The 22,496-nt window shown below is 36.4% G+C and overlaps 2 protein-coding genes across 3 annotated transcripts in view; one reads left to right on the forward strand and one right to left on the reverse strand.

Annotated features, from left to right (window-relative positions):
• The window catches only part of LOC148188577 (uncharacterized), a 68,777-nt gene extending 61,392 nt beyond the window's left edge, over window positions 1–7,385 (forward strand). The window contains exons 4-6 of one of the 2 annotated variants that reach the window (XR_015777715.1): window positions 3,764–3,890; window positions 6,930–7,064; window positions 7,260–7,385. Coding sequence is in view for 1 of the 2 variants with exons in the window: in XM_088083619.1 (XP_087939745.1) it covers window positions 3,764–3,890; window positions 6,930–6,961 (159 nt within the window). In the remaining variant the exon portion in view is untranslated. Of the gene's footprint in view, window positions 1–3,763; window positions 3,891–6,929 lie in introns of both variants that reach the window. The other variant, XM_088083619.1, reaches the window with a different exon arrangement.
• On the reverse strand, window positions 132–22,476 carry LOC121949002 (interleukin-1 receptor type 1-like). The gene is made up of 12 exons (XM_088083618.1): window positions 22,381–22,476; window positions 20,621–20,691; window positions 11,988–12,192; window positions 10,993–11,161; window positions 10,177–10,351; window positions 8,956–9,018; window positions 7,720–7,846; window positions 7,275–7,414; window positions 6,902–7,048; window positions 5,794–5,958; window positions 4,788–4,991; window positions 132–3,028 (listed from the first exon to the last, which is right to left on the reverse strand). The coding sequence occupies exons 1-12, from the start codon at window positions 22,425–22,427 to the stop codon at window positions 2,835–2,837; spliced, it is 1,707 nt and encodes a 568-aa protein (XP_087939744.1). The 5' UTR covers window positions 22,428–22,476; the 3' UTR covers window positions 132–2,834.
• Between the last annotated feature and the right edge of the window lie 20 nt (window positions 22,477–22,496).

Consider the following 22,496-nt stretch of genomic DNA (forward strand, 5'->3'; position numbering starts at 1 on the left):
GATATATATGTAAATTATATTATGTCAGCAAATTCTGTACATGTGTTAAAATTATCTGTATGACTAATTTTTACAAAATAGTAATAGTATGTTATTAACATATATACACAGGCACACACACATATCTGCAATATCTCTATGATTTAGTTTTATATGTTATTATAGGTTGCAATCATATATGTTAAGACAGTTAATTTATAAATTCACATTTATGACAACATACATACAAAAAATCTACACACCTGTTTTTCTTATTAAAGTTTTTTTTTTTTTTTTAACAAAACACATATTTATTCTTGTCCAGCAAAATACAAATGACAAAATACTCAAAATATGTTGGTTTTTTTTCATACTTTTAATTAAAATACTGCACATCTCTGGTGTCAAGAAAAGGAACATAAATATTAAGCTTTAGACCAGTCTACAGTAATCTTATCATTATAACTTTTCTTAAACCAGTTAACATCAGTTCCTCAGAAACCCTGCTGTACTGTGGAGGAAACATGCAAACAGAGTTCGCTCGCACATATAAGATAAGATTGACTTTAAACAGCTGGCAGATGTTAAATATGTGCAGAAAAAAATGAGGTCAGGTGGTTTATTTCAGGTTTAACAGAGGACTGAAACACTGAATGTGTAAAGGGTTAAATGCAGCTCTGCTGATCTTCATCAAAGTTCTTCCTCTGCATGACCTTGTAGATATGTGCGCTTCACATTATGTTCTAATTTTTACTAAAAACAGAGATAAGTGAGTCAGGTTTTTCTCCTTTTTTCTATACCATTTTCTCACTTTCATTAATCAAAGACAAGATTAAAAAAAGAAAATATTAAAAACCAAATAGTGACTAGTGCGATTACCAAACCACAACAGCCTTAAATATATAAAATACATATGCAATAAATAAATACAATTCTTAATTATAAAATGATGATATTTACACCCGGGTGTTCATTCCTGGGTGTCCTATCAACATGACAACAGGAATGGCTCTGTTTAGCTTTTCTGCTGTACACAGTGTGCATTCAGTATTTTTTATACATTCGAAAAGCTAAAAAAAATTGAGTCAACTTTAAGCCTAAACATAAAAAGCCAACATTGACTTACATGGGACTCACACTGCAGTCTCCTGTGTGAAAATCCTGTGCTTAACCCACTAACCCACCTCACTTTACTGCCTCCATGTGCTGTGTCTGCTTTTCCTTTACCTCACCTGACTTTCTGGCAGTGGTTTGAGAGTTTGTATGCTTCTACAAAGACAACAGTGATGGCCGGAGACAGCATGTTTTCTAGTTGGCTGTCCCATTCTTTTTCAAATGTGGCACAAACACTTGGACTCAACACTGAAATTATTCAATTCTGGTGGTCAAAGTTTATTGTGACCTCATTTGTTTGATTCTCGTTAATTCTGTGTGTCAGAATCACTGAAGGCATTTCCTTCAAGTTTGACAAACATTGTAGTGGGCTTAAATGCTGAACTGATTAGATTTTGGTGGTCAAAGGTCAAGGTCACGATGACCTTGTGTCCATCTCATTCCCATGAATGTGATATCTCAAGAAGACCTTGCGTTGATTTCCTCAAATTTGGCTCAAGCGTCCGCTTGGACTAAAGGATAAGCCGATTGTAATCTAGTGTTCAAATGTCAAGGTCACTGTGGCAGGATCCGCGTCATACTTGTGAGCGTAATATTTCAAGAAGGCCTCAAGGGAATGTCTCCAAATTTGGCACAAATGTCCACTAAATGAACTGATGAGAATTTGGTGAGCAAAAGTCTCTGTGAATTCGTTTGTCTCATTCTTGTGAACGCAAGTTCTCAGGAAAACCTTGAGGGCATTTCTTCAAATTGAGCACAGATGTCCATTTGGACTCAAAAATGAACTGATCAGAATTTGGCGTTTAAAGCTTAAGGTGACTGTGGCCTTGTATCTGTGTCATTCTTGTGAACTCGTCTAAAAAACACCTTGGGGGTATTTCCTCAAATGTGGGACAAACGTCCACTTGGACTCAATAAATAAAGGATTTAGAATTTGGTGGACAAAGATCAAGTCACTGTAACCTCGCAAAACATTGGACGTAATGGAAAACCAATGTTACCAATGTTTTTGGACGTAACTCAAGAATTTATACGCTAAGCATGAACATTGACCCAAATGTCTAATAGAATAAAATGATGAAGTGATGATATTTTGATATACAAAAAGTCAAAGGTCATCTTCACTTTGACCTCAATATGTTCTACAAAAATACTTTTCTATCCATCATTCGATGCTATAACTCAGGAGCAGAAGGAGACATTTGGCCAGATACGGGGGGATGTAACTGACTTCAGTGGTTTGTAGAGGCATAAAACTGCAAGGCCGTTTTTCTAGTTTCATGTAAATTTACCACTCTGATCTTGGAAAACGTCTGAGATCAGATCCTAACAACTTCCGCCCTTGGTGAGTCAACATGATGAGTTCTAGCTAATCACAGCCCGCAGTAGGATCCATAACAACTTGTGGCAGGGTAAACCAAGTAGTGAGTGTCCTCACCCGAATGCCCAGACACTCAGCAAAAGCATGTAGGCATGAGCCAGGGATGACAGTCTGCAACAACGCTGTATCATCCGTAAGGTATTGATGTTTTGTACCAGGAGGAAATCCCGCGGATATCAGTGTGAGTAGCTAGTAGAGTCAACCTGATATCACACAATCGGATGATGATGAATATGGATAAAATATCTGTCAGTACACCATCTGGTCTGCACATGTTGAAAATCAAAAAGCATTCCAAGAAGACAGGCCTGAAGCTCCTTATGTGACAAACAAAACATCTGTTTCTTCTTTAAAACTTGGTTTAGACGATAGCCTGGAGTCTCCCTGCTGGTACTGAGGGCATGTGGTACCTCAGATGCTTCCAGAAGTTTCTATTTGAGTGCAGTTTTAAGAGTTTGTGGGTTTCTTGAGAGGGTTTCTTCCACTTTAGAGCTCCTTGTTTCCTCTTGATATAACGCAAAGACTCTGAGAGGCAGCTGTAATCCAGCGGACCATCTGGGAAAATACCACACAATGTTTATTTAGCAGTCCTTCACAATAATGAGTTAAACTTTTTGGTTGTTTCAAAGAAACTTTTCAGAGCTCTTGGCTCTTACAGTTTCAGTGCTTTTCTCGACTAATTGTCGTGTGACCAGCCAAGAAGTTTGGAACCACTACAGTCCAGAGTGGCTCATTACACGGTAGGAAACAAAACAAAGACAAAAATCTGTTTGATGATTTTTTTGACTTTGGGCTTGGACTTGATTATTGTGTGTCGGGCCACATACAGTATATTAAAAAAAAAAAAAAAAACAGTCCCCTGTCCCTGCAGAGCCTGAGTCCGTCTCAGTTTACATCCCTGCAGCCGTTTACAGGTTTTCTCGTCCCCGTTCTCACGGTGTGTCGGTGTTGAACGGTGGGTTACTGCAGCTGCTTGCCGTATGTGTGCATACATCACAAACATTGCTCATGTTGTTTTGTTCATGTTTTCTCCATTTTGTCCCCAAAATGCAACAGCAGCAAGTATTTCGTGGTCACTATCCTCATTTGTACTTCAAGACGTTATGAATTATATTCAGCAGGGGTGCTCAGCAGCTCACCTGATAAAGCGAGTGCACCACGTACAAAGGCTATGTCACTGCCCAAGATGTTTTCATCCAAAGAAGTTACACATTACAATTTTGTGAGTGGATTTTTGCGTCTAAATTGTATGTTTTAGGTATCCTTATGTGCTTTTTCTTTTTGCTCCAGGCTGCTGCTACCGTGATGCCAACAAAAGGACATGGTATGATGATGCTGCTTGTGGTTATGTTTAGGCAACAACAGCGCATGGCAACCAACATCAGGACGTCAACAAATGCACATGCTGGCACGGATGGTAACATGTACATACAAACATCACACTCACAAGGGAAATGAACGCTGGACTCCTGTGTGAAAGTCCAATTTAACGAGTTCAGAATGAGGACGCGCTGCATTGCCCCAGCGAACGCTGATTTGATTATAACCTGCAGGCCTTTGCTGCATGTCATCCCCTCTCTCTCCTCTCCCTTTCCTGAAATTTCTGTCCTATCAAATGAAGGTAGAAAGCCCCAAAAAAATATACATAATCAGCTACAAAATGAGCCCAAAAAGCTGGAACCCAGAACAAAAGTACAGAGAGTTATGGAGCTATGGAGATGATACACAGATTTTTTAAACGCAGACCGGTGTTGTATCGACATGTGTTTACCATGTTGCATAGTGTTTATCCCCTGTTAATGCGTAGCTCCCGCCTCGGTGGTTAGGTTTTTAAAGGATCACAAGTGCACGAGGACTAGGTGAGTTTTAAAAATTCAATAAAACAAAATATAAAGGGTTTGAACCAAATGCTCCAGAGGAGTAGAGGAAAGATCTGTTGTGTAGTGCCTTTTGTTCGCCATAGTTTGGGTGCACTGATTTAAGTTGTAGTGTTAAAATGTAGTATGGCTTTTGCCCCAGTTTAAACAATATAAAATATGATAAATATAAAATATATACATGTCTTTAAATTTCATAAAAAGAGCAGGAGTGGGGAGGTAGAAGAGGGAATTTTCAAAATATAAGATTCAGTTTATAAAAAATAAATTTAAAATATCTAAAATATATCATAAAAGATGTAAAAACTGAAAATAGAAGCATGTACGTGCTTCGAGTAAAAATAAGTGCTAAAATAATAAATTAATCAATGCTCTGAACAGGGCGAAGAGATCAATTCCACTCTAATGTTTGTCTGGTAAATAAAAGTCCGTCTCACCGATTTCCACCAGAATCACTCTTGGTTCTTTCTGGGTCAAAGCGTCATACAGGCCAACTTTCTGCTCGTACCACAGATGGTCTTGGTTGTCAGACAACACCGCTTCCTCTGTTTTGCCATCATTGGAGGATTTAATTTCAGATGATAGGATGAGTATCAGCCTGCGGCACTGACGCACTGTAGCAGCGATAGCATCATGCACAGCTAAAAGAGAAAAACAAAGGAAACGAAATGAGCCAAACATGGAAAGAACTTGTTTTTTTTGACTTTGTCCAATGACAGTTTTAAAAGGCTTCTAAAAAAATACAGTCAGTATCCTAATTTCAGCTGTTTTCCAAATCATTATCCTTTTGAGCCAGTATAGATATCAAACATCTTTTTAGTTTATTCTTTTATGTTAAAAGGCCATTTAGTCAAAGCGGTGCCTTTTCCGCCCCCAATACCTGTGGTATCATTAGACGTTGCCCTTTTTTGAGAAAAAAAAATATAGAAAAAAAATTGTTTTTAAAAATCACCAAAAAAATTAAAAAGTTGAAAGGAAAAAGTAATCAACAAAAGTGTCTAAAAATCACCAAAAATATTAATGGGAAAAACATCATCAAAAATTTTAAAAGAAAAAAAAATCACAAAAAAATTCTAAAAATCACCAAAAATTTGCAAGAAAAAAAAAATCCATAAACAAAAACAAAACATGCAGCCTGATTGGAAGGTATAATTTCTGAGATTAACTATTTCACATTTCGAATCAGCAAAAATGAGAGTTAACAGATACAGTGCTGAATTAAGGATTTATTTTATTTTATTTCTAAGTTTCATTTTGCAAATTTAAAACCTGTAAATAGCTTTGATTTGGTGGAATGGCCGATCAGTTCACTCAAAATACATTGAGACATTTTATCTTTTGTGGCCTGTGGAATAACCTGATGGACAGGGACATTGTTTCCAGAGAGACAAGCCTACCTGTCCCCATGCATTTATGTTTTTGCAGTCAGTGGCTGTTGCTCACCTTCTCCAGGGCAGTCGTCTCGTCCTCTGATATACAGGGAGTAGCCATCTTTTTTCTCCAGCTCATCAGGCAGAATCTGCAGGGCGAACCTCTGCGTCTCAGATGAACTCAGGCCGTCCGGATGCAGGAAGCTCACGTAGGCATCGTAGAGTTTCCCATCAGGAGCTGTAGAGAGGACAGGACTGTCTCCATAAACCTTCAGAAGAGCTGAGGATCCCATCATTGCATTTTTCAACAGATTTTTCAAACCTTTTTTGAAGTTGATTCACTTTGAATTTTTAAATCGTTTAAAACCCAAGAAAATTGGTTTGATTTCTTTCAAAAGCATTGGGAGAAGGCCAAAACATTTGCAAAAAATTAAACTAAAGTAGAAAAAAAATCAAAAACAAGCAAGAAAATGAGCTTTAAAGTGATACTGAGAATGGACAGGATGTTTATATATATATATATATATATATATATATATATATATATATATATATATTTCTCATGATTTTGAAAAAAAATTCCCTTAAGGCGTTCATAAGATACTGCGTTCACAAGAATGTGCCGGACGGATGGACGGACAACCCAAAAACACCAAGCGTCCGACCTCAGCTATCACCAGTGAAGAGGCATAAAAACAAACACACAAGACAAAGAAAAAAAAGTTTTTCTTTTTTCTGTCACATAATTTTAAATATAAAGTCGTTAAATTTAAAATATATGGTAGTTGTCTGGAAATATCCCTTATTTCTTGAATCAGTTTCTAATAATCCTCCCCTGTTTTTTAAAACTAATTTTAGGTCAATTTCTTGTCACTTTTTACTCAATGCTTGCAATTTATGGTACATTTCTTGCCCAGTTTTTTAAAAGTTCAAATAGCTTGTGAAAAGTGTCTGAATACAACACAAGAAACTGTTATCAATTTAGCTTTCATCATTTATTGCCGTCATAAGATTTTTGTTTATTCAGTAATGCTGGCATCTATGACTGTTTCTTTTATCCTCTATAACGGGCAACAGTCCGCCTACCATCATGTTTTGATGTTTTATTGTTTCGTAAAAAAAAAATCGTGTTCCTGTTAGTCAGAAGATTCCAAATTACTCCATACAAATAAAACAATTACCTTTCTGTTTGGAAAAATGCCTCAGCAGCTTCCTGTGAGCCAACACCAGCTCTACTTTGAAGAAGAGGACGGACGCAGCCAGCGCCAGAACAGCCAGCGAGGCAGCGAGGCAGAGAGCCACGCTGGTGTAGACGGCACTGCGGTCGGCTGGAGGGACGGGGAAGTAAACAAAATTAATCATTCGGTTGGAAATCACACACAGACAGAATAAACAAGAAGTCTGGGAAGACTTTTAGGGACGGTCCGTTCCAGGAAACCTTTCCGGGAAACTAGGGAGTGTATTTGTATGTTTCATAGTTCAGACAGATAGGCAACTTGTTATTTTATCATTTATTTATTTCATTTATTTCTTTAACAGAAAAGAGGAAATTACCTTCTTGAAGCCACACCACGCCGACTGCTTGTCCAACTGAGTTGGACACATAACAATGAATGGGGACGTTCAGGAACCGTTGACGGACTTTAGAGATGGAGAGAATGGACAGACCGTACACTTTGCCTCTGTCGTGAGTACTAAAAGAGACAGGAGCAGTCAAACAGGTTAATTTCGTCCTCGTGCTTTTCTTTAATGCTTTTCGTCAATGGTTCTGCAGTTTGTTGAAAAGTATTTCGCTTCTCTAGAGTTGTTGAATGCCTCCCGTTTGTTTTTTTGTTAAAAACATATATTAAGTGATGATTTACAGACTTTTTCACTGGCTGGCAAATGCAGCATGTTTGTCATAAACTGCACAACTTCAACCTCCTCTTGAAATGTCTCTCTTCTTTAGCTGCGTGTCTGTGTGCAGGCTGAGTCAACATAACATGGAAAAGAAACTCACTATTTCCAGGAGTCGCTGAGTTCCTCGTCATCTTCCGTGTCGACCCCGTCGACAGTCCAATAGATGGAAGTCAGCTTGTTCTCACTGAAGCCCACATAGGCGAAACACTTTAGCTGCACTGTCGAACCTGGCAAACCGTAAACAACACAAACATCTGTCACTCTACACATCCTGGTGTGTTGGTGAAATTGTCACCGTGAGGTGAAAAGCTCTAAATCTTCACTAGATGGGTTTGCATTAACCCTCAAATTGTGCAAATTGAAATTGAGAATATACATTATGCCCAATGGAAACACACACATGCTTTCATAGGTCACATCATGCGATGGATATGCTGTTGTTGGTATGAACTGGCTCCCTCATGGTGCAGCAGGCGCTGCAGATGCTGTTATTGCATCCCATAACTCTTCAAAAGTCCCAACAGGTCATCTGGAAGTTTTTAGTCATCAGTTCCTCCGTAAAATCCCAAACAATCGCCTTCCAAACTCCTACATACGTGACCACTCTAATGTAAAAGAGGCACGCCTTTCCATAAACGCTGAAATAATACGCCTACTTTCCCCTTGACTGGAAATAATGAAGGCTTTTGTGGTGGCTGCAATAAAAAATAAACACTGCGTAACAACACTTAATGGAAACGCGGTCGTCTCAGAATGTTATGGACATTTCGATATTGTGTACAGACTGCTGTTTTTGATTGAGACAGTATGTGACAGACCACCTCCAAATGTGGTATAACGTCTCCTGCAGACTGTGAGATTTCTGCAGTCTTATAAGTTTAGTGCAGCTACACTGTGTGAGATGGATCTTAATAAACTCGGCTGTGACATTAAGTTTGATGTATGCCGACTGTACGGTGACCTTATGAATCGCAGGCTACGACCTACGTAACGTACTTTAGATATCATGTTTAAGGAATGAGTAAGCGGAAGGTGTGCAGATAAAAAATGAGGGGGCTGAAGGAAACAAAAAAGAGCAGTGGAGTGACTTTTATTTGGATTTCATTATTTTAAGAAATCAAGTGAAATTATTCAAAACAGCCTTTAGAAAAATACTCATGATTTAGTCAAGAATATTGACGAGGATTTCTTTGAAGTAAATAAACAGTCACTCATATTTATATTAAACAATTTTACCCGATAATTATGTTTCCTGAGGGACCATAGCATGGTTTTTACAGCGTACAGTTTGTGTGTGTCACCATGACAGCGGTTAAAACCTGAGAGCGGTACTTACCCTCTTCAACAACGACCACTTCATTTTGAGGGAACACCACCTCAGGCTCTGTAACAAATGTATCTGCAGGCACAAGACACAAAATCAATAATCACTGAAACAGAAAATAATACAGTTTAAAAGTGTTTACTGAAAGTTTGCTGAAGGGAAAACCAGATAATAAAAGACGATGTGTGTGTGAATGTTACAGTCGCTGTGGGAATGGCCCGCAGGTAAATCAGAGAAAACAAAGTGGGAGTGAGTGTTACTTCTTCACTTTCACAACCCACAGCTTCCCTGCTGACGTCTCCATAACCCTAAAATAACTTTTACTATCCAGTGCTTGTCTTTCAGATAAATGGCAGCTAATTTTCATAGAAACTAAAGATGTCTCTTGATTTAAAAAAAGGCATTTAGTGATGTCATATTGGGACAATTTGACTCAAAATCATAATAAGATAATACATAATTAATAGAGGTTTCAAACATATTTTTTTAAATTGCAATTAACCCTTTGAAACCTGAACAGAGTGGTTTGATATCTCAAAGAGGAAATAAGAAATGAGTAAAAAGTCACAAAAAAATTACCTGAAAATAAGCTCATAAGAAAAGATGTGTGTGTGTGTATGTGTGTGTGTTAGTGCGTGTAGCATATGGTTTTCTGGACATTTTTTTTATTTCCTCTTTTGATAAAATAAAAATATTTTCCGGTCTTTTTCTTTTCACCTGTTTCTAATTTCTTGCATTTTGTGGGACATCTCCTGCTAACTTGCTCTCTGCCTTTCCCCCCCGGGGGGGTTTGCAAAAGAAGTTAAACTCATTTGCTGGGGTTTCAAAGGGTCAGCCGCAGAATTTCTATAGTTAATCACAACTAATTGCATTTTTTAATCACGTTTTCAATCTCTTTTTTAGCATTTATTAAATCCATATTGACAAGGTAAAGTGATTCTTGCCAAATTGTCTTGATTAGGAAACAAATGACAGCATAAAACTGCATAAAGTGGGTATATCTGTAGAGAGGAGACTCTGAGGTCAGAGGTCAAGGGACTCCTGTGAAACGGCCTTGCTGTTCATTCATTGCTAAAATGTATCCCAAATTTAGAGCTTTATTTGACACCTTCCTGATAAGCAACATGGCTGGAACCACAGGATTCCTCAGGCCTTCTAGTTTTTTATGATACCAGAGTCATCAGCTTTAAAAGTCGCTGCAGCCTCTTACAGACAGAAATATAGTCCACGTACTATTTTTGATAGTCAGGCGGGTGCTGCGTGCAGCGGTGTACTTCTTCCCGTCCAAGATGATGTCCACCAGGCAGGTGTACGTCCCAGCGTCCCGCTCTGAGGCTGGAGCGAATCTCATCAAACCACTCTCATCCACAGAGATGCGCTCCTCCGCCTGCTTCATCGGCCGGCAGTCCTTCACACAACAACACAGACACAATTATTTTACAGCGTGGTGATAAAAACGAATTTTACTTCAGTTGAGTTTATTTGAATGCTAATATCATAAAATAATGCTTAATTAATAGGGCTGTCAAACAATTTTTTTAAATATAATTAAAACTTTAATAATTGAGCTGTGTGCTTCACATTAGGCTTCTTACTAAAGACCAACAAAATTAAAATCAAATGATATTAAAAGCAAAATTAAATGAGGTAAAACTCAACCCAATTGCCAAAATAAATGCACAATAATATCGGCACGTGATGACACTTATTTATGCAACTCTAGTAAAAATGGTTAAAATTTTCCCTGTTTAAAATAATAAATAAAATAGAAGTACAAATATTAAAAATATTTTTAAAAAATAATTCTGTAGCCTAATTTTTCCACATGTTCCTGATGTGAACAGCAGGCGGCAGTGTTGCATTTATTAAGCTAGAAATCACAAAACTTAAATCTGCTTTCAACCATAAATGAGGAATAAATGTGAAAATGAATGATATTAACCAGCCTGGATCTGCACTTTCTATTTCTTTACTGACGCAGATTTTTTCTTGTAATGAACTTGGAGCTAAAAAAAAAAGCAAGACAAAAGAGAAATGAGTTATGTTTACCTTCATCCATGTTATGTTCCTTTTGTTTTCCAGGTTTAAGATCTCTGACTGTTTACAAGGAAGATCTTGATTGGCTCCCTTGGTGAGGGTTTTGGTCTCAGGTGGATCAGGACATTCTCCTCTGGACACTGACACCCCAAACGTGACCCTCGATGGTCCTGTCGTACCTCTAAAGAAGAGATACATGTATGACATTTGAGTCTCTTTAATCCTTTTAAAAACTTGGAGCAGCATCACTTTTTCTGCTGTTTTCAGATGCCTTACACAAATATTTAAACGTTTTGAACCCTGAGCAAATGTGTGTGTTTTTTTCCAAAGACATGGGGAAAAAAGGCAATGGGCAACCTGGTACAAAATGTTCCACAAATTGCAAGAAATGAGTAGTGTATGTATTTTTTTAAAGGGAAAAACTGTATTTATTATTATCATAATTACATATTTAAAAATATGGTACAGAATAATTAGAATTATTAGAATTTTTGATCATTTTTCCAAGTATTTATCGCCTTTTATTATTTATTTATTTGTTTGTTTATTTATTTATTTTTACAAAGCTCCAAGTTTCTTTTCTTGTATTTTTTTAACTTTTTTTTTTTTTTTTTTTAATCATTTTTGGGTCATTTCTTCTCTGGGGGGATTATTAGATATAATCAAAATGAGAATGATAAAAATGAAAAACGAAAAAAAAAAATTGTAGTAGTTACAGAAAAGAACATATTACATTTCTGTCTTAAGGTCATTTTCTTGTTTGTTTGTTTTTCTTCGTTTACTTTTCTTTCTTGGGCAATTTCCTTGTACTTTTTACATTTTACTTGCTATTTTTTTGGGCCATTTCTCCTTTTATTGCTCATTGCATTCTCTTCATGTTTTTTAGAGAAATCAAGCACATTTGCTCAAGTTTCAAAGGTTTAAAAACTGCCAACGAAATATCAAAAACACCCCTCTGCACTTCACAAAGCATTTTTTGTTGGCGCAGTCAGGATCACTTTCTGTACCTTGTCTCGCAGGTGTAGGATCCATTATGAGACACCTGCACAGGTAGAAACCACAGTAAGCTGTCCCTGACCTCCACTCCGGTGGGCAGGCTCTGGTTGTGGGTCCCCTCGCTGCTCCAGGTCACGTTGGCGTCAGCAGACAGACACCTCAGCACGAAGAGACGTCCAACACTCACACGGTAGGTGTCTGTCTCCCCACTGTGGTCTGAATGAGACGGTGCAAAACAAATGCAGTCAGAGGCAAAAACTTCAACATCAGGACACAGTATGTGGAAGACACGAGGACATGGCATTTTTGGGTAAAAAGGGAGGAGCAGTGCAGTGTTCTCTGGCGCAATTGAATATTTTGCATGAATGAAAAGGATAAAACAACCTTTCATATGACTTGATTCATTCATTTATTAGTTCTGTTGAGGTGATTTTGGATGCCAACAGCACCACAGTGAAGTCGCTTTTTAGTATCAGACACTGTAAAATCTGATGAGTTGATTTTAGTTTAAAGAGATTGCCTTGAAAAATGTAAGTAAATATAACTATTAGTCTTCATTTATGTTTACTTTATATCTAATAGTACATTTAATGAGGACTTAGGTATATTAAGTTAATTTTGTGAATTGTTGCAACTTAAAAATTTTAATTAACCATTATGTTATGTTGTGGGTCAGTTTGACCCATTTTAAAATGTGGAAGTATGAAACTTCGTCTACTGGATTTAATTGTAATCGACTTCTAAAATGAAAATGGTTTTTAATTCAGAGGTACTGATTGGGTCAAATTGACATGGCAGGGAAACAGGGGTCAGAAGTGTCAAATTTAGACAATTTCTTTCTTTGCAGAAATGAGACATAAGTTCCTATCCCAAAGAAAGAAAACGTTTAAAAACGTAGAATAAAATTTTGAAAAAAACAACAGTTATGTAAAACTATATTTTCTATCTTGGTAATTGCAATTTCCATTGAAAAAAAAAGACTTAAGTTAAAACTTTTGAAGAGAATTTAAACTTTTTGCTGAACTTTCAGTATCAAAGGTTTAAATATTTGTAAAAGGTGTCTGAATGCAGCACCCCAAAAAGATGTACATCCAGATTTTAAAGGGTTATAAGGGTTATTTTTAAGGGTTAAAAATGCATGTGCAAAAAATGACATTATGAAAGAAATTTGCTGACATATGTTCTATTTTAAACTAATAATCAGCTGCATTAGGTGGAATAACAACAACAACTATTATTGTTATTATTATTATTATTATTATTATTATTATTATTATTATTGTTGTTGTTATTGGAGTAATGATAATAACAATAATTCTGCTGACCACTGAGCTTCAAAACTGGATACAGCGACAGAGTTCATTCAGTCTTGAGGAGGAACTTGTTCATTTGTGTTTGGTGTTTTGTTTTTTTTTAATTTAAAAATGAATCATTATGTAGGCTACAGAGGGAATTTGAGGCCTTTTATGATGTTAAAAAAAAATTGACACAGGAAATGAAGCATCCAACTGCCAAAATCTCAGAATGACTGTTACTAGTGATGCCAACATTCACAACCCACACTTCAAAAATCTGTCTGCAGTGAAATGACTGTTCAGTAGCACAATCACTGTAGATCTGTTTTTAGCCACATTTTCAAAAGAAAAAGGTGTGCAGCCACAGAAACATTCATCCAGATTCATTCAAACGTGTCTCAGGCTTATTCTGAGACAATTTGAAAGGTAATGTGTAACTAACAAACATGAATATGGGTTATAACAAAAGCTTAAAGTGCACATTACATTTATTCTTTAGAACTACATTAGCATTCAAAATGAAAAAAAGAAAAAAGAGAGTAAAATGCAGCAAAGATGAGATGAGATTACTTGTATAAAACAGTTTAAAGAAATTTAGTGTTCCATACTATTCCTTGTGTAAATAAATCTGATCTTAAATTCATTCATTCATTCATATTTGGTTTATTTGCTCGTCAGTGTATAATTTCCAAAACAATAACAAAAAACAATTATACACTTTTTTTTTCTCATAACACTCCACGAACAAAAGAAGAAAATCTTATAATACCTGCCCCTTTCTTACTAATAACAGATGCTGCTGTAAATACAGGAAGAAATGGCCAAACTTTCTGTATTTACCATTCATTTTCACAAATCATATTCAATTTAGCAATCAATTAATGTCATCTCAAAATTACTGTTGCTCAAAAAGTTCATAATGTCCAATAATTTTTTCTTTATACCTCATTTTAAATTGAATGATACTTGAGCTATCCAGAGAAAAAAAAAAGTATTACATTTTTGTAAAAACACATTGTATTACTTCCAGAAATAAAACTTGGTACTGAATTGCAGTGACGCCCTCTCCGCCACTTGGTGGCACTACTGAGCACATATTGTAATGCTGCATTCAATGAAAATCGGCACTTTGTGAATTTAGGCCTGCTGTCGTTACAACTTTATCTTGAATAAACTGGTAACAAATATGAGATATTAGATTTAGTTCAGAGTGGCACTTTTTGTAGTACTTTCACTTTCAATCTAGAATTACATTTCATAGCTTTCATACGTTTCCCAGATCTCGTATTTTGTCTCGTTTTAACTAGTAACCTGAACTGATGTCGGATTTTCCTATTTATAGTTTCACGTGAACGCACCGTGACCCAGATTCAGAATGGCGCGCTAACGTCGCGGTGGATGTCACGAGCAGAGCGGAAAATGGTGAAAGATAAACAGCTACAGAGCTGGAAAAAAGATTCAAATGTACAAAAACGACTGTAACATTTCGGTAATAGAAAGTACAGTCTAAGGACGTGTTTCCAGGATATTTCCGACCACGAAAACAGCGAAGTTAGCTTCGCGGAACAGGACGCCGGAGCAGATATGGAGGCTAGCTAGCAAACATCTGCGGGCTGAAGTAGCAGTGATCAGTGTTTCCATGTGAACGCTCATTTTTAACTTTAGGGATAAAAATAATGCCAGGAGGAGCCCTGCGACTCAGATCACTGTGGATACAAACATGAGGTATGACGGCTGAAAGTTTACCGTCTATCAGTGTTTATCGTTAGCTTGTTTGTGCAGGGTGTGTGCATGGCTGTATTAAGGGTGTGTGCATGGATGCATTAAGGGTGTGTGCATGGATGCATTTAGGGTGTGTGCATGGATGCATTAAGGGTGTGTGCATGGATGTATTAAGGGTGTGTGCATGGATGCATTAAGGGTGTGTGCATGGATGTATTAAGGGTGTGTTCATGGATGTATTAAGGGTGTGTGCATGGATGCATTAAGGGTGTGTGTATGGATGCATTAAGGGTGTGTGCATGGATGCATTAAGGGTGTGTGCATGGATGCATTAAGGGTGTGTGCATGGATACATTAAGGGTGTGTGTATGGATGCATTAAGGGTGTGTGCATGGATGCATTAAGGGTGTGTGTATGGATGCATTTAGGGTGTGTGCATGGATGCATTAAGGGTGTGTGCATGGATGTATTAAGGGTGTGTGCATGGATGCATTAAGGGTGTGTGCATGGATGCATTAAGGGTGTGTGCATGGATGCATTAAGGGTGTGTGCATGGATGTATTAAGGGTGTGTGCATGGATGTATTAAGGGTGTGTGCATGGATGTATTTAGGGTGTGTGCATGTGTGACTTACAGGTAGGTTAATCAAATGCAAAAGTTATTTTAAAAGATATTAAGATAATATTTTTTTAGCTGCATTCAGACGCCTTTTACAAGCATTTAAACGTAAGAAACTTGTTTGATTTCACTGGAAAGCATGGGGAAAAGTTGGCAACTTTGCAAAAAAAGTCCTGTTAACTAAAGAAAATAAATTAAAAATAAAACGCTTGGAGAAATGACCTGAAATTTAGCTGGGGGTGATTATTAGATATTTTCACAAAAAATTAAAAAATGCCCAGAAAATATAAAATTTATAATCATCTATATCTATATCTATAATAATGTTACAAGATGATAAAATTATTTTTTTTCTCTCTCTTAGCATTTTTTTTTTGTTTTACTTTTTGAATTAATTGCTTTATTATTATTATTATTATTGCTTATTGTCAGGTTAATATCTTGTAATTTGATATTGAATTTTTTGTCCATTCCTTCTCAAGATGCTTATTGTCTTCTCCCCATGCTTAAAAAAAGCAGAGCCAATCTGTTCAGGTTTCAAAGGGTTAACTGTACTGTTTGTGTTGATAAACTCAAAGTGGTTTGACTTGAGTAGGATCCAATCTTATATGCACTTTTTGTGCAAAATTTGTGCTTTGATTGCAGGAAATTAACACCAGTGGTGGATGAAGAACCTGAAGGCCATATGTGAGTAAAAGTACAGATTTCTTCCCAGAAAATGGTTTTAGTAGAATTTAAAGTCGCCTATTAGAAGACTTGAGTAAAAATCTTAAAGCATCTGATGTTTACTGTACTTAAATATCAAAAGTAATTTTATAATATTAAATGAACTTGAGTACACTGTAAATAATTACACTGTAAAATAACAGTAAAGAGCAGCACAGACGGCTGCAATATACTGTAATTTTACAGTATTCATACTGTGAAATGACTTTATGACATATTATTGTAAAACAGAAATGGGTTATATTTCTGTATTTCTACAATACTGGCAGAACAAATGGCAGCAGTATACTGTTATTTTATATTATGCATACTGTTTAAGGATTTCATAGTCTATAACTGTTAAAAACAAACAATTTAACACAATTTAAAAGATTTAAGGAACAAAATCCAGTTTTTCCCTCTCCCTCATTCGGCCATCTGTCCCTTCACTCTTCTCCAATTTTGTAGTAAATAACAAGAATGCTCAGAGGAATTATAGTTGAGTTAAAGTAAAAGTTGAGAGAAATATATGAAATCTCCAGTAAAATACAGACGCTCTTAAAACATACTGTCACTTTACACCACGACGCACGAGGTACCAGACGAATACTAATAACATGTCCAAGTAGCTAAGTTGCTTCACTCGCCAACCAAAAACACAGTGGCAAACTATTGAGTGTCTGGTAATTTTTTTTAACAACTAGGCATGTCAGCAGGTGGATAAAAATGTTCATTGCCAACCCTGTTTAGTTGTTGATGTCATCCTTCCTGTCTTTTGGTTTAGTCATCAGTTTAGTGCGTGTTGTTTTGTATCCATAACAACATCATGTACTTTAACTTGAAAAAGTATGCAGTACCTTTTTTAATTTTGTGTTGTGTTTCTGGCATTTTCTTTTCATTCACAAGTTTTTTTTTTAATTTGACTTAATTAAAGAATTGCACTGATTTAGACATCAGAGAATCCTTTATGCTGTAAAAATACCAAAAGACATCTGACTGATATTGATAGTTGTGATGTGATGTTTGCTACGTGATTCGGATGAAAGAAAATGACTTGAAGGTGACAGCGCAGTTCAGGTGTGACAGGTTTTACAGAGGTGGCAGACTGATGGTTTTGGCCTGGAAATCCCAGTATTTTGTCATGTACAGATGCACAGCATGGTGAGTGACTGTTTCTGCTTTGTTTCCCTGCAGCTGATTACATGTACTGAGTAAATCCTGTATTTACACATAGAGGCGCTTATGAGTTCATCGAGTGAGAGGTTACCGCCGTATGTGTATTCCTGCATTTGACATCTGATATTTATGTGTTAGCAAACCAAGTACTTTTTTATATGGTCTACTAGTATTTGAGGACTACAGGCTGCAGTGTGTCGTTGGTGTTACACAGAATATCCAGCTCTGGATTAGGGTTTGACCGATTTATATTTGTCAGGGTCGATACAGATTATTGTTAGTTAATGAGACGGATAACTGATATTTGGAACCGAAATGCATTTACAATAAAAATGAAAATCTTTCTGTCCATATTTTGAATTCTGAGTATAACAAACTCCAGAATCTTTATTTAAATGCCTCAAGCAATTTTTTTTTAATAAAGTCAAGTGAAATGTTAAATAAAAATGAATAAATAAAAATAGCTCCCTGAGGTTTTACAAAGTAAAAGTTCCTCAAGTGCTGACACTTTGCTTTTTTTTATTAATTAATTTTATCAGCGATTATTAAAATGAAATGCAGATTAAGATAATTTGCAAAATGCCGAATATCTGCCCCAATAATTGGCTGATAATCTGTCGACCCGTACTCTGGATATCAGGAAAGTTTGTGTTTCGCTGCATGTTTGTGCTTCACAGATCTGTGTGAAATCAGCCTTTTTCACAAATTGACATTGTTGACATGAAAAAATCCTGTTGCGTGCAGTAAAATGTTTATGCTGCTGAAGAAGTTTTTAAGGGAAAATCTTATCGTCTTTCACCTTTTAAAGAACTTTAGCCTTCCGTGTAAAGGTTGCATGTATAACTTCACGTTGCGTGAACCATTTCCTTTGTAATGCAATGCTGACGTCTTAAATCTAAGGGACTTTCTGGAGACTGAACTGTACCTATTTGACCTATTTAATAAACAGAGGAGGCAGATAGAAAGAACCTACTGACCCCACAAACCTTTGCACCCTAATGTCTGTAAAAAGTCATTTTATGGCTGCAGATGAATGTAGTGCAGGAGCTTTCGCTGATTTTAACTGCTCAGTAAGCCAGACGTCTAACCTTTACGCTGGGGAGGGGCAGCACCACCTGTTGATAGCTGATGTCAGTGGCGGGGGTGAGCCACTGGTTTTCTCAGCAGCACACTGTCATATCAGTGTAGCTGTCATTTTGCCAGAGACATGTAGCATTACTAAACTTTCCACATTAAACATGAGTGACTGGACGAGGTTCAGCAGGAGCGAAAGACGCTTAACAACAGGCTGCAGATGAAAGAGTAACAACGGCAGGTGTAACCAAATGCATATTTTATAAATATTAGTAAGAACTTGGGCATATCCATTAGGGTTGGGAGTGACTTCTGGTTTTGTCAGTCCGGTGTACGAACTTAAACTGGTTTGATCTATGCAAACTGGCCAAGCCGGCATTTGTCATTATTTTATGTTCTGGCAGTTTTAAAAGTAGCTTTCAACATAGGGCTGGGTCATACAGTTTTGAAATAATATCACAATATTTTTTCGGTTATATTGCAATACACAATATATATCTCGATATTTTGAATTCTCCTCTAAACTACTGTAAACTACTAAAATACAAAATTATTAAATGAACCACAGTTACGATTAAGTTAAAGTAGCTACCGCCATAAAATAAAGTTACACAAACTACTGTTATAATAAAGTTAAGTGAAATACTGTTATAATGTTATATATTTATTTATTAAATTTACTGAAGTAGGACAACGCACATCAGTCAACATATCAGCAACATATCAGCACATCAATGTAAATATGCCAGAATTATCACAATAGCTAAATTTAATTCGTAGTCCTAAGGCAGGTATCACAAAGATCATAAAACAGAAGACAAATTCACAATTACATCCAGCTGACCAGAAGACAAAACACAGAAAACATCACACTTTACAGACAAATGGACACATTTTGCACATTACAACTAATAGATCCACAGACATTATCAAACATGGTTAAGAAGTAGGATTTCCCATCAGCCCCCGGGTACGGGCATCAGAGGAGGAGACATATTATGAATGAGTACATGACTGGTTTGTCTTTAACCAGTGTTTGAGTTTATATACAATGTTAAATAAAGTATAGAGTTAAAGTACTATAATGAAGTTAAAGTATTATAATTAAATTAATCAAAGTGGAGCTCAAGGTTCTTTTATTTTGAAGGAGCTTGCTCGTCTTGAGCTGAAGTGTTGATGTTTTTGTTGTGGACTTGAAGCCTTTAATCAACAGTTGGATGTTAGTGTTAGCAGGAAGTTAAATTGTAACTGTGGTTTGAGGATTTATTCACTGTAAGCTGGAAACATATCGCAAAGATTTTCCAGTCGTACTGGTGCTTTGTGTAGTCACGGTCTGGAGCGCTGCAAAAGCCCTGATTTGTGTGTGTGTCTGTGAGAGGCAGAGAGACGTAGGTAAGAGAGGGAAAACTGAAATGCTGATGTCAGTGTTTTGTGCTGAATCCCCACGTTTGTTTGTTTTGTGCGTTGTGTAGACGCCCCCAGCCATAGACGATTAGACGATATATTTCATCATATCGCACAGCCCCAACAACCGTTAGTAAGTATTTCATACAGCCCCACTTCAAAAACTTTATGAAATATCTTTTGCCTAACATAACAATCATCTGTTATGGAAAATGTATGCTAAAGAGCAGGTAATGTTTTCTGGATTTCATTGTTGCACCGCAAGTCCTGCGCTGTAACTTTCAGTTTATTTTTTATTATATGTGGGATAAATATGTCGCTGTTCTATGAACTTTACATCTACCTTCTACTTATCTACGTTTCAGGTAAATGGTTATGATATAAATGTAATTCTGTCTTTACCCAACATGGGTTCAAACATTTTGTTTTTGTTCTCACAATCCATGAAAGCCATGTTAACTCTCAAACGTGGAGTAACATTGAAAATGAAAATGCTGAAACCGAAGAGTCAGCAAATGATTCAAAACGTCTGTTACACAATTTCCATGTAACACATTTCCCAGCTGATTTAGAAATGATTTCTAGCAGCTGAAGCCTCTTAGTCTGTGAAGAATAAAAGAGAATTGAAAAAAACAAAACGAAATACTCACTGTGTGCCACTGTGAATCCCAGAGACAGCAGCGCAGCCAACAACACGACCCAGCGTGCCGCTCTCATCGTCCTTGTTTGTGGGAGAAGACAGGTTACATTCCATTAAATCCCCTCGTGTTTTTTCAGACATGGCTCATGTTCTTAGCCACCCTGACTCTCTGCAATAAGTAAAGTTTCTTGACACATTTCCTGGCACGTCTCAGACTAGAACAGCTTCCAATAAGGGAAGTGAGAGAGGTGCAGTTCACAATGCTGACATAAGAAAGGCAGGGCCAAAACACTCCCAGTAAAGCCCCAGGAAGTTCCACTGATTGGTGTTTGCTTAGAAAAGGTCAAAGATTGAAAGGAGCTCTCCCTCTCTGTCCACCTCCCTCTCTCCCTATATTTATCTCTGTTTCTTTGTCTATATAATGAGCAGATTTAACTGTCATTTATTATAGTACTTTCATTCTGAATTTGCAGTATAGTTTCATTATAATACTGCTTTTGTGGCTGTGAGTTTTTTTTCAGATATTCTTTTATTTATTGTGTTCTGGAGCAAATTACAATCATATTACTGTAGTAAGTCATTTTGGATTTTTGAACTCTGCGTAAAGGCAGGTTTTTAAAACGTCCTAAAATGTGGTCAGTTTTTATAAATATTAGACCCTTAAAAGTCATTTTAAGTCTAAAATGATCTATAAATATGAATTTGTGAGGTTGAAATATCTAAAAACGAGGGATGCATGGTACTTTTTTTTTCTCCAACATGCCGGTTTAGATTAACCGATTAACAATACCGATATTGATATAGCCACTTTTTTCCCGACCTAATTTTAGTGATCATCAAGTCTCCTCTGTAGTGGAATTAACATCATTATATTTATATGCATCCTCTTATGATGATGGCCCAGCAGCACATACATACAAAAATACAGTGTTTTTCAGTGTATGTAATATTAATTCATTAAGAATAAAATAATGAAAACACCTCAACTGAGGGTTGATGTGTTGAGCACGTTCACTTCACTGTCAGTAAGAAAAAAAAATCACTTTATGATATTGTCAGAAATCAGCATGTTGGCTTATTCTGATATTTCATTTTAAAGCCGTTTATCTGTCTTTTAATTTCCTCAAAATGAGTTAAGCTCTGGCGTTATGTTTGCGCTTATTTGTTGGCAAAATTTAGATTAACCAAACTCAATTTATTAACCGTTTGACTACATGAAACCATCTCATACACAATACAACTACTGCACTTCTGTGAATGCTTGAATAAAAACAGACGTGATTTATTAGAAAAAGCCTCTTAAATTTAGTTAGTTAAAAGCATAAATTAATATCTGGTATCTATGGACACAGAATTGGAATATATTGATTTGAACATCCTTTTGCATATGAGCAGATATGCTCTCATAGTTTGAGGTTTTTCACCAAGATAAAAAAGATAATATCTTGTTTCATATCGCAATATTGAGATAATATTAAGATATTGCTCATTCCTGCTTTGGGTTTTAATCAAATAGATGTTGAGAATGATTACAGCAATATTATTTCAGTGGATTTAAAAACTGTTGATCATAAATACCGTTTTAAGTACCAAAAGTAACTACTCAAATATAATGACATAATAAGTGATTCAATTTAGGAAAAATATTTAAAATATTTGAGTCAATATGAAATCAGTTTTATAGACACCGACATCATGAATGGAGAGAATATATTGTGAATATGTAATAACAAACTCTAACTGTAAATTTGATTGGTAACAGTGACTTACCAGGCTGAGTGCTGACAGACAGACAGCTGCTTGTTCCTTGAACTCATCTGAAGAAGTGCTGGGTTTTCCGTCCTGCTATCTTCACAGCAGCTCTCACTGTTCCTTTAACTGCATGA

Source organism: Plectropomus leopardus, chromosome 10 (assembly GCF_026936395.1).
Source record: "Plectropomus leopardus strain MGB_pleo_1.0 chromosome 10, ASM2693639v1, whole genome shotgun sequence".
Classification (NCBI taxonomy): domain Eukaryota; kingdom Metazoa; phylum Chordata; class Actinopteri; order Perciformes; family Serranidae; genus Plectropomus; species Plectropomus leopardus.